At 35.6% G+C, this 15,186-nt stretch overlaps 1 protein-coding gene across 1 annotated transcript in view; it reads left to right on the forward strand.

Annotated features, from left to right (window-relative positions):
- The window catches only part of TBC1D32 (TBC1 domain family member 32), a 179,136-nt gene that overhangs the window by 36,239 nt on the left and 127,711 nt on the right, over positions 1-15,186 (forward strand). Inside the window, exons 12-14 of the mRNA XM_082855382.1 lie at positions 6,709-6,799; positions 9,971-10,111; positions 12,586-12,678. Of these exons, the coding sequence (XP_082711508.1) occupies positions 6,709-6,799; positions 9,971-10,111; positions 12,586-12,678 (325 nt within the window). The remainder of the gene's footprint in view (positions 1-6,708; positions 6,800-9,970; positions 10,112-12,585; positions 12,679-15,186) is intronic.

Raw genomic sequence — 15,186 nt, forward strand, 5'->3', positions numbered from 1 at the left:
TCTTATCTTGAGAAATATCAGAAAAAGATATATGATGTAATAACTTGAATGTGCAAAGTTGAGTGATTAATTAATATCAGATAATGAAGCAGTCCCCCTTTTATGTGACTTTTAAACTACCATTCTGTGAACATAAAAGGATAAAAGTAGAGACTTAAAACACTGTCAGGATAACAGTTAGGAAATATATAACTTCATAGTAAATTGGGCTGGTAACTAGCTATTTTGGGATAAGCCATATTAAGTATTGGGTTGACCATAAAGTTCGCTCGGGTTTTTCTGTAACATTATGGAAAAACCCAAATGAACTTTTTGGCCAACCCAATATTATCATATAGTTTAATTCAGATCAGTTGTTTGTAGGGGAGTTTGTTCTATAAAATTTACCCATGCTTTTAACTGAAAGTTGCATGATAAAATTCAGAATGGTAAATGCTTTTGTAGTTGCAAAAATTGATTCAAATTACACTAAATATAAACTAATACTGTAAAATATATTCATAAAATTTTCTGCATTTACTGCTATTAGTAGAACAGCATGTTAGGGCACTGAAAGGAACTGAAATCAGCAAGTCTAGCAATTAATTGACAAACATGAAAATTGTGAAATTAAAGTTATACTAATATGACTTTGAGATAATAAATACGTTCTATGTAGTTAGGTAGAATCTTGAGTTGAGTGAGGTAAAGGGAAAGATTCCTAGAACTGTGAATTTTAGGAAGACTGCAGTAGAACATAAATTGAAGAAAGGAGAATAATAATTGTTTTGTGTTTGAGAATTAGGCTTCAGAAAGGAGAAGAGGGAGATGTTGAATATTAGGATGGGAATTTATTTGTAGAGGTAATAGGTATTTAAAAATCCTTAGAGAAACTGAAAGTCTTTCCACATTTCTCTCATTCCCATTTTAACTGGAAATTTGTTACTGCCATATGAGCCTAGAGTGATCTTGCAAGAATAGAAAAAGGAGAAAAAACCAAGAATTTTTTCCCTCTTATGGTTTGACATATAAATAACTGTTGGTATGACATAGGCCCTAGTGGATGTATTTCAAATGTTTCTTGTAGATTAACTCTTAAAATCCATTCCTTATTTGGAAAGTGAATTATACTATAACCAATTCTTAGCCTACAAATAGTTACTTCATTATCAACTTCAGTATTCTATCAACTTGTTCAAATATTTCATGTTCATAATTAATCAAACTTGCATGAGATTTCATCTTAAACCTCATTTTCTCTTAAAGCTTTCCTAAATTTACCAAAATATCAAGAGATTTTTTTTAATGGTGTGTGTGTGTGTGTGTGTGTGTGTTTGTGTGTGTATATATATATATATATATATATATATATATATATATAAAATTTAAAAAGTAAACCCAACTTTTGAAAAGAAACATTGGGGAAAATGGATGCCATGTGTGTTTGTTCCCATTTTCCTTTCAGAATTGAAGATCAAATTTTGTATATCTAAAAAAAAAAAACAAAAAATTTTGTATATCTGCAGTGGGAACTTTGGACCACTCCATGGATTTGTCTTTGGGATCTGGGATCTTCCCAGGCCAGGGCTCAAACCCATGTCCCCTGCATTGCCAGACATATTCTTTATGACTGTGCCACTAGGGAAGTCCCTAAATTGATTCTTTAATTTTAATTAATTTAAATTTAAAAGTAATATGGGTTAGTGGCTACTCTTTTGTGCAGTTTGTTCTGTCTGTGGCATATATGACATTTTCAGTAGGTAGCATTGGGCAACAAATAATTTGTGTATGTGCTATCAGTTTTTTAAAGCAATATCTGTACTGATTGAAAAGCATTTTGGCTATCAGCATAACTATTATTTTTAACAATTTGAATCTTTTGTCCAGTTTACCCTTAAGGGAATGACTTCTGAAATGACTTTATTATGTAGTACGTTTCCTATTTTTCTTGCCCTCTTAAAGTTGTTTAAAAAAAATATTGAAAGCTAGGTTATTTAAATTCTCCCTACCTTACTGTTTTTTATATTACCCCCACCCCGCCTCGCCAGTCTTAGGGGTTAACAGTTAAGTGAGCTGGCTGGTACATATTTCCTAGTGCAGGAGAATAAGTATGAAATAAAATACTGAATTTTACAGCAAATTTGTCTTTCCTAAGGTTTAGGATAATCGCTTTTTATACCCTCAACTTGACTCTTTAATATTTAAATTTACCTACTGTAGATCTTTTTTTTTTTTTTTTTTTTGCGGTATGCGGGCCTCTCACTGTTGTGGCCTCTCCTGTTGCGGAGCACAGGCTCCGGACGCGCAGGCTCAGCAACCGTGGCTCATGGGCCCAGCCGCTCTGCGGCATGTGGGATCTTCCCGGACCGGGCATGAACCCGCGTCCCCTGCATCGGCAGGCGGACTCTCAACCACTGCGCCACCAGGGAAGCCCTAGATCTGCTTTTTGCTCCTGCAATTTAAAGGGAGTATTATATCATGTGATTGTCCCTCTTCTAAGATGTACCTTTTTCTGTGATTGTTACCCCTTCTCAAATGAAAGATAGCATGTGTAAGAAGTAATGGGAAGGAGTAGAAGGAACAGAAGTGGGTTTAAGTGGGTAGTGAAGATAAAGGTGAGTAGAAATGAGTGCAAGGAAGAATGGGTTTTTGAAGGTTTGAGTGGAAGTAAACTAAAGAGTGAGAAAGATTATCTTGGAGATAGTACTTTGAGTTCTCAGAGACGCTATTTTTTCTTTTGCCTTCTAATTCTTTAGAGCCTCTCAAGTATATTTGTCACGTCAAAAGTTCTCCATAATGGCAGTTTTTCAAAGTCATTTGTTTGTTGCTATTTATCAATTTATGTGTAAGAATTAGGATCTTAAGAGTAAGTTCATCTAGGAAGTAGTTCTGTCAAGGAGGTTGCACCTTAGATAAACTCATGACAAACGTGAAACAGATCACTATACTTTTGGGCAAAAGTGTGTGCTTATGAATGGTGTCTCAGGTTCTGACTAAGCAGAAGCTAGGGAGGGGCTGTGTGATTGGTGACATGATGATCATTGATTCCCCTCTTTCAAGAATTGACAAGTCAGGGAGTGTCCTCATGAAATTTTTGTAGAAGTCCCAAGGCAGTTTGACCAGTTGCCTTTGCATGAGTTTGCTGCTGGTAGCCACTCATATCAGGGCTGGCTTGGATTGGATTGACTGGATTAGAGACTTTTTGGACTGTGCCTCCTTTTGTTTCCTATGAACACTCCTTTATATATTCAGTAGATGCAAGCTAAACCAAAAGAAGACAGGAGTTCAGAGTCTACAAATAACAACAAAAGCAAAATGAACACAGAAGAATAAGCAGGTTAATAGTAGAACTATTGACCAAATGGTGCTCCTCCAAAACAAAAGGCCACTTTGTACAAAGACCTATTTCATTACAAATCCAAGGAAAATAAAATCTAGCAATGAGAACTCAGTGAAGCAAGTTGAAGCTTAGATCATTGTTGAGACAGACTCACGTGGTGGCAGATCTGAAGGATTATCAAAGTATGGGACTTGGGGACCCAGTGAACACTCTTCTTTGAGGACCCCATGGAATGATGCCAAATGAGAATCCTCAAGGTAATCTCAATGTAAGCTCCAGAATCATTGAGGGTTAAGACCACTGTTCAGTATCTGAAACAATGCATAAAACTGAGTTTATTGCTTACTTAATTAGGCAAAGCAGATTGTTAATATAAAATTTCGGGGAAAACTTGGAACTCAGGTTGGGCTTTCAGAGGTGAGAGTGAGTTCATGCCAACTGTAGATTTCCTGGAATGTGTCTGTTGTTGGCTGACTTTTAGAAGAAAGAGGCTAACTGATTGGTTTGCTTACAAAAGTATGTTCATTGAGATCTGTTGACATGTCATGATTAACAAGGTTTTAAACTTGTTCTAGATACCTGTTAACCATGGTTATATAGAAATATGGTTCTGGTTTTTATCTATAGAACAATTGCTCATTTTCAAGGATAGTGGGAAATTTTTTTATTAATGAGTAGGTGTTATTCTGGGAAAGAGGGGTGGTGGTTAAGGTAGTGGTGGGAAAATATTTCAGGGCCATGGAATAGCATGTTTAAAGGCTTTAGGGATTGGAAAACACATAGTACACTTGGAAACTGCACATATTTCATATGGCTGGACATAGATTGCTAAGAGAAATGTGAATTAGTATTAGAGAAATTTCCTGAAAATCAGTTCCCTGAAAGCTAATATTAAGTGGATGATGTTTTTTGAAAAGTTCTTAGATGCTTTAAATTGGGTCTGTGCCAGTTGACCTCAGTTTGTTTCATTCATGTATGAGGCAGGATTAGGGCCTCATAATTCCATTAAAAATAGGAAAGAGCTACTTAAGGGGAATCTTAAGCCCTTTCCCTTTTACAGATAAAAATGAGTTTGTTGTTAATTTCATGTTTGAATGTGTTTCAAATTCAGTTGGTGTGCATTGACTGGTGAGATTTTTAGTGGATTTGCTTTTAATGAATTGGTCATTTGACTGGTCACATGTTGAACTGGCTTTTGGTGACAGACTTTTACACAGGTAAATGTATTTCTCTGTGCGTGTGTGTGTGGCTGCAGAGGGGGACATCTGGAGGACGAGAGGAATAAGACTAATGTTAGATCATTAAAAAGTTCTTATTGTCAAATTTAGGAGATTGGCCTTTATTCTGGGGGTTTAGTGAGCCACTGATAGATTTTCATGTACTGAAGTAATATCATATTAGGGCTTTGGAAAATTTGGAAAATGGGCTGAAGGTGCTAGGTGGAGATAGTTTTTACTTCAATACTTCTCCCCTAAGAGGCTTTGCAGTAATCCAAGCAAAAGATGATGGAAACATGAATTAAGGCTATGACAGTGTATTGGGATAAGTGGGTGGACTCAGGAGTACTATATTTAGAGTGTAGGTTTTAGAGGACTTGGCTTTTTGAAAGGGGTTTCGGTGAGGACTTACTCATTTGAATGTCTATCATTCTTTGGTCATATCGAGTTTGAGATCCAGATTTCTGGGGGGAAGTTTCATTTTATTGATCTGGATCCTAAAGTTTGATTTAGATAAGACATAGATATGGAAGGGGGTTCCCTAAGCCCACCCCCAGATTTGATGATTTGCTGGGAGGACTTATAGGAGTCAGCACATAGTTGTACTCCCAGATATGATTTCTTACAGAAAAAAGATACAAAGCAAAACTGGTGTAGGGAAGAGGCGCATTGGGTAAAGTCTGGAAGATACCAAGCATGGGCCTCCAAGAGTCTTTTTTGCCAGTGGGGTCACACAGGACTCCACTTAATTTCTCCAGTGTCAAATTGTGACTGCTCATGTGAAATGTTGTTTACCAGGGTAGCTCATTAGAGACTCAGTGCCCATTTTCTTTTTAAATTGGGGGTTAATCATGTTGGCACCTTCTGCCTGCTACACACCAGGGATTCCACATTCCCAGAAGGAAAACAGACGTTCAGCATAAACCACATTGTTTGTACAGTTTAGGTACAGTTCTTAGAATGGGGGGAAGCTCCTGAAATCCAAGTTCCCAGATGCTGGTTAAGGACCAATCTTGTAAGCAGGCCTTTCTAATGATAGAAATCCTGCCGTGTTAACTCTTTTGCATGAAACTGAGGCCATAAGAATGAATGAGACTAGGAAATCTATCAATTCCTTGATTCCATGATTATGAACTTGCCTCTATCCACACAACCTCCATCTTTTTCCCATCTAAAGCTTAACCCTTCCTTCCACTTAGGTCCTAGCTGCTCCTGCTCTTAGACACCTTTCTGTCAATTATCCTTTCTCTCCTGCATAGTCAAACTTCCTATTTACTTAAACATGACCATATCCTTCCAACCTGAGGAATTCATTCTTGACTCTAAGATCCCACCCCTATGTTTTACTCGTTTTTTTCTTTTACAACCAGCCTTCTTGTAAATGAAAATTATACTATAGCTGCCTTTACATTTTCCATTCCTATTCCTTATAGTTAGTTTTATTCCCCAAACTCCCCTGAAACTGATCTTTTCAAAGTCACCAAAAACCTTCTTATTACCAGATCTAACAGTTATCACTCCTTGTCTCACTGGTGGCCTCTATTTTATTTGAGAGTTAGAATGAGAGGGCATCTACAGGAAGTATGTAGGTGCAGAAGAAAGGGAGAAGATCGGAAATCTCTGCTTGAGAAGAATGGGAGAAGGAGGTAGAATAAAGACTATCAGAGAATCGCTGGGTATAGAAGTTGGAGGTCAATTTTTATGACTGTTCTTTGGATTGAGTCTTTTTTTATAGTTTTTAGCAATTCTGGTATCTAAGATAGAAATGAAGGCTAGATCCAGTTCACATTTTGCTGGCTAAGTAGGAAGAAAAAACTCAAAGGCAAGGGAGCTGGGGATATTGGCAAGATAATTTTTAAAGTCTTGGCCAGAACTTTTGCATCTTTCACCATAAAATGTAAAGTACAGTTGTATTTTTGCCTTGACACCAACATTGTGACAATGTTATATTTGTTGGTTTACAAATATTTTCTGTGTTTCCCAGAATGATGCCATAGTTAAAATGTAACTGGGGAGACTGAGCTTTAATGGCCTGGAAAGGTGCTATTCTAGATTTTCTGAATATTTTTCTTAAATATTTTCCCAGCATATTTTATAGCCTTGACTAACTTCTTTTAATACATGGACTTGTGGACTTAAACTTCTGGAATTAATAAGCTATTATTTTATTAGATAACTACAGCAGTTCAGCAGTGTGTTCAGTACTTTGAGTTGTGTAAGACCATGAAAGCTGATGAGGTTTTGGGACATTCAAAGCCTTGTGGTAAGTATGATATTTTGTTACATTTTAAAAATGGTAAATTTTGTTAATAAAAATAGCTTAGTAATTTATTTTTTAATATCATGATAAATTAGATTGCTTTTGCTAATACAAAATATTTTCCACAAATTTAAGATATACCATAATGATGACTTTTTATAGCTGATCTACATTTGAGGTTATTGTAGTGAATCTTACCATCTGCAGTTCTTCAGTTCATACCACGGTATATGTCCTAGTGTGTTATGCTGCAATAATACACTAGAAGAAGAAAGAATGAATATATCAGCCATTTATGCATTTTAGTGGGAGGAAAGTTTCTGTTTTATAAAATACTGTCTTATTATTGGACACGTCACCCCACTCTGTGATTCTTCTCTGCTTATCCTCAGTCTGAGCTAAAATATCCTAGTTATTTCATAATCTGGCCCTAATATATCTATCCAATCTCATATCTAGTTATTGATTAAAATGAATCTTCTCTTAGAAGGCATACCAGTGCCTGTATACTTTGTTATTCCTACTCCAGCTGCCACTATCCATAATCCCCTACAATGATATAAATCTTATTGTGAAAGAATAAACTGTTTTCAGGAAGCTTCCTTTGCCTAGTGTGAATTTTTATTGCCCTTTTGCTTACGTCACACAACTTGCCATGTGAATTTGATGTCTTTTATCATTCTATTTTATGTCACTTCTCTAAGCAAATATTAAGTTCTTTGAGAATGTGAAGATATCTTATAATTTTCTTTATCCCTGAGTAAATTCTTAACTCAAGGAAAATGGTCAAAGACCAATTATTAACAGGTTTCAATAGATAAGTATTTTGTAGTAGAGGAGAAAGTACAGAAGCCAGAACTTCGAGAGACAAAAAAGGTATATAAGTTGATATATATATTCTATCATCTGTAAATTCATAAATTTTTCTAATCTAGTAGTAAAATGTTGTATCTAGCTTTTTTCCCCCTCTACCATTCTCCCAGCCCTTCATGGCTTTGATTTTTTCCCTGTCTAGTGAAGACCTCTGGGTGCTTCACTGCATTCTTTTGACATTTCTTTCAAAATTCTTGCTTTCTTTCAGAGTTTCCTGCCTGCGCTTACTCAACTTTAGATTATCTCTGGTCCTCAGAAAATTGAACAGAGAGCATTGTAATGTTAAATTGATGGTGCACTGATGTATTTCTCTGGCTTCCATGGCTATTTATGTTGCTTTGGAATCAACTTAGATATTCTTTCTTCAGTGTTCACCAGTCCCATCAAACCCCCTGCCTTGTTCCTGCCTACTTTTCTCTCGAGGAAACCTTGCATCCTACTTAGAAAAATGGAACATTTTGGATATGAAATCCCCAAATGTCCTGCATCTATACCTTCAGATGCATATTTATATGCCCTTATCAGTATTCCCTTCTCCAGGCTACAATGAAGAGTAATCCTTCCATTCCAGATTGATCTATTCGACTGTTCTTGATTCTGTTTGCATCTGGTGTTTTGTTTTTGTTTTTTTTTAAGAACCAGGACATTGCTTCATTTGTTGTTTTGTCTCCCCTTCTATTGATACCTTTCCTTGCATTCTCTAAACCTACTCATATCTTTCATATAAAAAACTGAGCAAGTTCATATGTAACTCACATCTCTCTGCTTCCCTTAAGAGAAAAGGCCTTCCAAGTGTTTAATATATACCCAGGTCCCATTTCTTTACCGTCTATTCACTTCTCAACCATGGAAATGAGGCTTTTATTTCTATGGTTCAGTGATCTTCCCATTATTAACTTTCTCTTCTTTCTTGCCCTCATTTTATAGCATTCGCCTCTCTTGACACTTTCCCTCATCTTCCTAGTACCATTCTTTGATTTCTTCATTCTCATCTAATAAGTTTTTCTTAGTCACTTGAAAGGCTCTTTTCTTTATATGTCTGTACTCACAAAAGTTTTGCCTTTTATTTATTTTTTCAACTTAGTCTACCTGTTCTTTCTTGAAGGAGCCCATTCACTCTCATGGTTTCAAATATTACATATTTATATATATAAGTGATGACTCTGAAATATTTAAGTCTATACTCCTTTCATGAATTCTAGACCAATGTACTCATTATATTTAGTATTCTATCTGGAAGATCCATGGCAACTTCAATATTAAAATATCAAGGACTGAAATCACTATTCTCTTTCTAAACATTTTTTCTTCAGAATTAAATAGAAGAAGAATTTACTATGTACACAGATATTTGAGTTAGGAACTTGAGAAATTTTTTAATCTTTTCATGGTCTGCATGTAATTCTGGTTAAGGCATATTGATTTCAGTTCCTTAAACATTTGTCTGCTGTTCTCCATTCTTCTCTCTTATGGAGGTTTTTGTTCATGATTTTCCTAATGAGTCTTACTTTAAGCCTTGGCCTTCTTCCATTCACCTTTCCATGTTGCCATCAGAGTCAGTTTTCCACATGCATGTTTGATTCCTTTCCTGCTTGAAACCCTTTAATATCATCCCAATTGCCTCTATAATAAAGCCCGTACTCTTTCTGCAGCTCAGTCGTATGTGATCTGCTGCAGCTACCCTCTAGCTTTTGTTTCTCCTACTTGTCCTCGCTGTGCTCTGTGTGTATCAGGCTGTTTGCCGTACTCTGAATTGGAAGCCCAGTTTCATGCTGCTTCTTGGTTTTTGACACCAGCAAATAGTTCAGGGTCTTAAATAAAAGAGGTACTCAATAGATCTCGACTGTATGGATGAATGAGTGAATAAATGATATATGTTAGAAGGAGTCTGTATTTTAGAGATTGTAATTTCTTTTGCAAACATGGTTATAAATATCGTTTGTAGTACTGGCTTTTAATTGGTAGAATTAAACAATAAGTAATGTTTTATATTCCTTTCTTCCTTAACTTGAAGTATCTTTATAATGAGAGATAACTAACAATCTTATGGTGTTTGTTTTAGAATGAACACTGTATGCATGTTGTACTTTTCTGAGGTTTGACAAATTTTATTATGAATGCTTTTCTTCAGATTTAGGTGTGTTAAAGTCTCTTGGGAAACAGTAAAGAATGTTTAAAAAAACTTACACCGAGTGTCTCCATTATAGACTGCAGCCTTGTTTAATATTCAGCCTTGTTTAATGAAATAACTACTGTAAAATATAATGGCATTAAAACAAATGTAATTGTTTTTCTTTCAAGGGAATAAGCAGAAAACTTCCTACTACTCAGGACAAGAATTACAATATATTTATTTCATTCACTCGCTGTGCCTTTTAGGAAGATTATTGATCTATACACAAGGCAGAAAGCTATTTCCTATAAAGCTGAAGAATAGAAAAGGTAAGTGCAATTAGATATGAATATGTTCAGGTATGGTAAGATTTGTGCTATGGATTTTTAAAATTTAGAGGTTTGGCTTGGTCTCTCCTAGGGTACTGAGCAACGTACCTTTTGTTCTGCTGACAGGCTTACATATCGAAGTGTTATTATTTTTTTTTGTTTTTCAGTATGTACTTCTTCCTATATGTATAATTTTATTTTCCCTGTCTTTAATGTTTTCCTTATTTTTTCTCTGACCTTCAAAATCCTAGATATACTGGATGATCCAAATCTGGATACAGAGCTGGAAGTCCTTGTTTAAGTTCTGGTTCCCCTAAAAACTAGCTGAGATCTTTGGGCAAATCACTGAACTATTTGTTTCTTTATCTGTAAAAACTAGAATATCAGTGCTGGACTCAGGGAATATTTGAGATGATCACAGAGAAGAGGTTTGGGAATAGTATTTTATAAACTGCAAAGCCCTGTACCATATGATATATTACTATATTATTGTTACCCTAAGTCCCATTTTTAAAGTTTTCTCCTTCAGAATTCACATGCTGTTAGTTGTCTTCCTTACTTTCCTTAAAACTTTTGTCTATTCTAGGAATATAGTACAGAGTAGACATCAGCAAACTTTGCCTGTACAGTGCCAGATAATAAATATTTTGGGCTTTTTGGGCCACATACTGTCTCTGTTACATATTCTTTGTGTGTGTATATATGCACACGCATGCATGTGCAAAAAAGTTGACGCATTAGCAAGAGACCACTATCCTTAGAAAGGGCTGCTTGCAAGGCTGGACTTTGGCTGGCATCTAGGAACTTGGATTTTTCACTGTTGCCAGAACTAATAACATTTTAGGCACAGTGAGCCACTCTTAATACAAACAATGTGTTTGAAGCTGAAAACCTGCTTTCCTTCTGGGTGTCTGGAATCCTGGTATGTATTGGGCAGAAAGTGCTTATGTATATGATCAGTCTCCAATAAAAAACTTTGCACATTGACTCTCTAATGACCTTCCTTGGTAGACAGCATTTCACATGTGTTGTCACAACTTGTTGTTGGAAGAATTAAGTGTATTCTGTGTGATTCCTTGGGAGAGGACACTTGTACCTGGTTTGCTCTTGATTTCACCCTATGTGCCTTTTCCCTTTGATTTTACTTTGTTTCCTTTTGTTGTAATAAATCATAGCTGGGGGTATTACTGTATGTTTAATTCTGAGTCCTCCTAGCGAATCTGGGAATGGTGTTGAGGACCCTGACATGTTTTACACACCTTTTAAAAATGGAAAAATCATTCTTGGCTTGCAGGCCTTACAAAATTAGGATATGATGGCTATATATTCCCATTCCTGTTATAAAGTGTCTTCATTTTGAACATTTTATACTGTTTCCTAGTTGTTTTACTTAAACGTTTTCTCCATGGTTAAGTTGATTGTGAACTCCTTAAGAAAAAGTGTTTTATGTACTTTTATGTGGTACTGACATATAATCCTACGTATAGTGGGCATGCAGAGAAATGACTTTCAAGAAAAGAGCTGTCGTTGTATAGGATATTGTTAACTTTACAGAAATAGAAAGATTAATGTATATTTGTGATGTTTCAGGTGTTTAACTTAAATTTATGTCTATCATCCAACTTATTTAGCATTTTTAATTGACTTTTGACAGCAACATTTTGGCCTATCAGATGTCACAGATCATCTCAAAACTCAGTTTTGAGACATCTATCCTACTGTATTTAGTATAGGTCAGCATTCACTTTTAATTCACATGTGCTTTCACCAGAAATTTTTTATGTAAGCTTCTATAACAGGTGTTGGTAAACTACAGCCCATAGACCAAATCTGATACACTGTTCTGTATGGTTTTTGAGCTAAGATTAGCTTGTATATTCTTAAATTATTGGGAAAACTTAATGTGTGGTGGGGAAAAAATATATAAAATTCAAATTTCAGCATACATAAATTTTTTTTGGAAAATAGCCACACTCATTCATTTGCAAATTGTCTATGGCTACTTTAGTGCATCAAGAGCAAAGCTGAATCTTTGTGACAGACTGGCCACAAAGCCTACACTATTCACTGTCTGGTCAAGGTTTGCTAACCTCTATTCTACAGTGCTATATAGGTAAGTTAGCTGGACCAACATGTTAAGCTGAATTTTACTGCTCCTAATTGAATAAACTGAAACAGCCCTGATCAGATTCATAGATCTTTCTACGGTAGGTTTATATTAAATGATTGGTTCAACATAAGTGGTAAAACTACACCTTCACATAGCACCTATTGCATCATTTACCCTTGTTATCTTTTAATTTACTATGTCTAATTTATTCTTCCTGCTATAATCTTGGATTATAGCCCCTTTCTCCCTAATTGTACCACGGTCTTTATGAAACCAGATTAGGAGGATGGAAGCTTAGTTAAAATTTTTCTAAGTTGTAAACATATGCTAGAAAATAACTTTTTTTTTTCCTTCCTTTTTGAAGATTCAGTATCCCTTGCAGATCTGCTGGTTCTGTTTACGCAACTTATCTATTACTCACCAAGTTGTCCAAAGATGACGTCACCTGGTCATTTAGGTAATTCTGCTTCTATTGTTATTATAAATAGAGAAATAGAAACTATCTAAAAATACTCTATTTTCTGGATGTTTTGAGTGATGGACCTAGTTTAGTAAAGAGGTTTCATTAAGGTGCAGCATTATTCATAAGAAATTACATTGGTCCTCCCAGATGGCTTCACAGGAGAATTCTATCAAACATTTAGAGAAGAGCTAACACTGATCCTTCTCAAACTCTTCTAAAAAACTTCATTCTGCAAAGTCACCATCACCCTGATACCAAAACCAGATAAAAAATCACAAAAAAAGAAAATTATAGATCAATATCACTGATGAACATAGATGCAAAAATCCTGAACAAAATACTAGCAAACAGAATTCAATAGCACATTAAAAGGATTACACACCATAATCAAGTGGGGTTTATCCCAGGAATGCAAGGATTCTTCAATATACGCAAATCAATCAATTTGATACAATATTAACAAACTGAAGGAGAAAAACCATATGATCATCCCAATAGATGCAGAAAAATCTTTCAACAGAATTCAACACCTATTTGTGATAAAAACTCTCCAGAAAGCATGCATAGAGGGAACCTACCTCAACATAATAAAGGCCATATATGACAAACCCACAGCAAGCATCATACTCAATGGTGAAAAACAAAGCATTTCCACTAAGATCAGGAGCAAGACAAGGATGTCCACTTGCCACTATTATTCAACATAGTTTTGGAAGTCGTAGCCACAGCAGTCAGAGAAGAAAAGAAAATAAAAGGAATACAAGTTGGAAAAGAAGTAAAACTCACTGTTCGCTGATGATGTGATACTATACATAGAAAATCTTAAAGATGCCAGCAGAAAATTACTAGCACAAATCAATGAATTTGGTAAGGTTGCAGAATACAAAATTAATGCCCAGAAATCTCTGGCATTCCTATACACCAACAACGAAAAATCAGAAAGAGAAATTAAGGAAACACTCCCATTTACCACGGCAACAAAAAGAATAAAATACCTAGGAAGAAACCTGCCTAAGGAGGTGAAAGACTTGTACTCAGAAAACTATTAAACACTGTTGAAAGAAATCAAAGATGACATAAACAGATGGAGAGATATACCATGTTCTTGGATTGGAAGAATCAAAATTGTGAAAATGACTATACTACCCAAAGCAATCTACAGATTTATTGCAATCCCTATCAAGCTACCAATGGCATTCTTCACAGAATTAGAACAAAAAATCTTACAGTTCCTGTGGAAACACAAAAGAGCCCCGAATAGCCAAAGCAATCTTGAGAAAGAACAATGGAGTTGGGGGAATCAGGCTCCCCGACTTCAAACTATACCACAAAGCTACAGTAATCAAGAGAGTATGGTGCTGGCACAAAAATGGAAATATCAAGAGTACAGGTTAGAATGCCCAGAGATAAACCCACGCAAATATGGGCATCTAATTTACAACAAAGGAGGCAAGAACATACAGTGGAGAAAAGACAGTCTCTTCAGTAACTGGTGCTGTGAAAACTGGACAGTTACATGTAAAAGAATGAAATTAGAACACTACCTAACACCATACAAAAATAAACTTCAAATGGATTAAAGACTTAATTGTAAGATCAGGCACTATTAAAACTATTAGAGGAAAACATAGGAAAAACACTGACATAAACCACAGCAAGATCTTTTTTAACCTATCTCCTAGAGTAATAGAAATAAAAACAAAAATAAACAAATGGGACTTAAAAGGTTCTGCACAGCAAAGGAAACCATAAACAAGACAAAAAGACAACCCTCAGAATGGGAGAAAATATTTGCAAATGAAACAATAGATAAAGGATTAATCTCCAGAATATACAAACAGCTCATGGAGCTCAAGTATCAAGAAAACAATCCAGTTATAAAATGGGCAGAAGACCTAAATAGACATTTCATCAAGGAAGACATACAGCCAAGAGGCACATGAAAAGATGCTCAAAACCACTAATTATTAGAGAAATGCAAATCAAAACTACAATGAGGTGTCACCTCACGCTGGTCAGAATGGCCATTATCAAAAAAATGCTGGAAAGGGTGTGGTGAAAAGGGAACCCTCCTGCACTGTTGGTGGGAATGTAAATTGATAACAACCACTATGGAAAACAGTGTGAAGGTTCTTTAAAAAACTAAAAATAGAACTACCATATGACCCAGCAATCCCACTACTGGGCATATACCCTGAGAAAACCATAATTCAAAAAGAGACATGTACCACAGTGTTCATTGCAGCACTATTTACAATAGCCGGACATGGAACCAATCTATATGTCCATCGACAGATCAATGGATAAAGAAGATGTGGCACATATATACAATGGAATATTACTCAGCCATAAAAAGGAACAAAATTGAGTTATTTGTAGTGAGGTGGATGGACCTAGAGTCATACAGAGTGAAGTACATCAGAAAGAGAAAACTACCGTATGCTAATGCATATATATGGAATCTAAAAAACACATGGTTCTGATGAACCTAGTTGCAGGGCA

The sequence above is a fragment of the Leucopleurus acutus genome, assembly GCF_964270905.1.
Source record: "Leucopleurus acutus genome assembly, chromosome: 15".
Classification (NCBI taxonomy): Eukaryota; Metazoa; Chordata; class Mammalia; order Artiodactyla; family Delphinidae; genus Leucopleurus; species Leucopleurus acutus.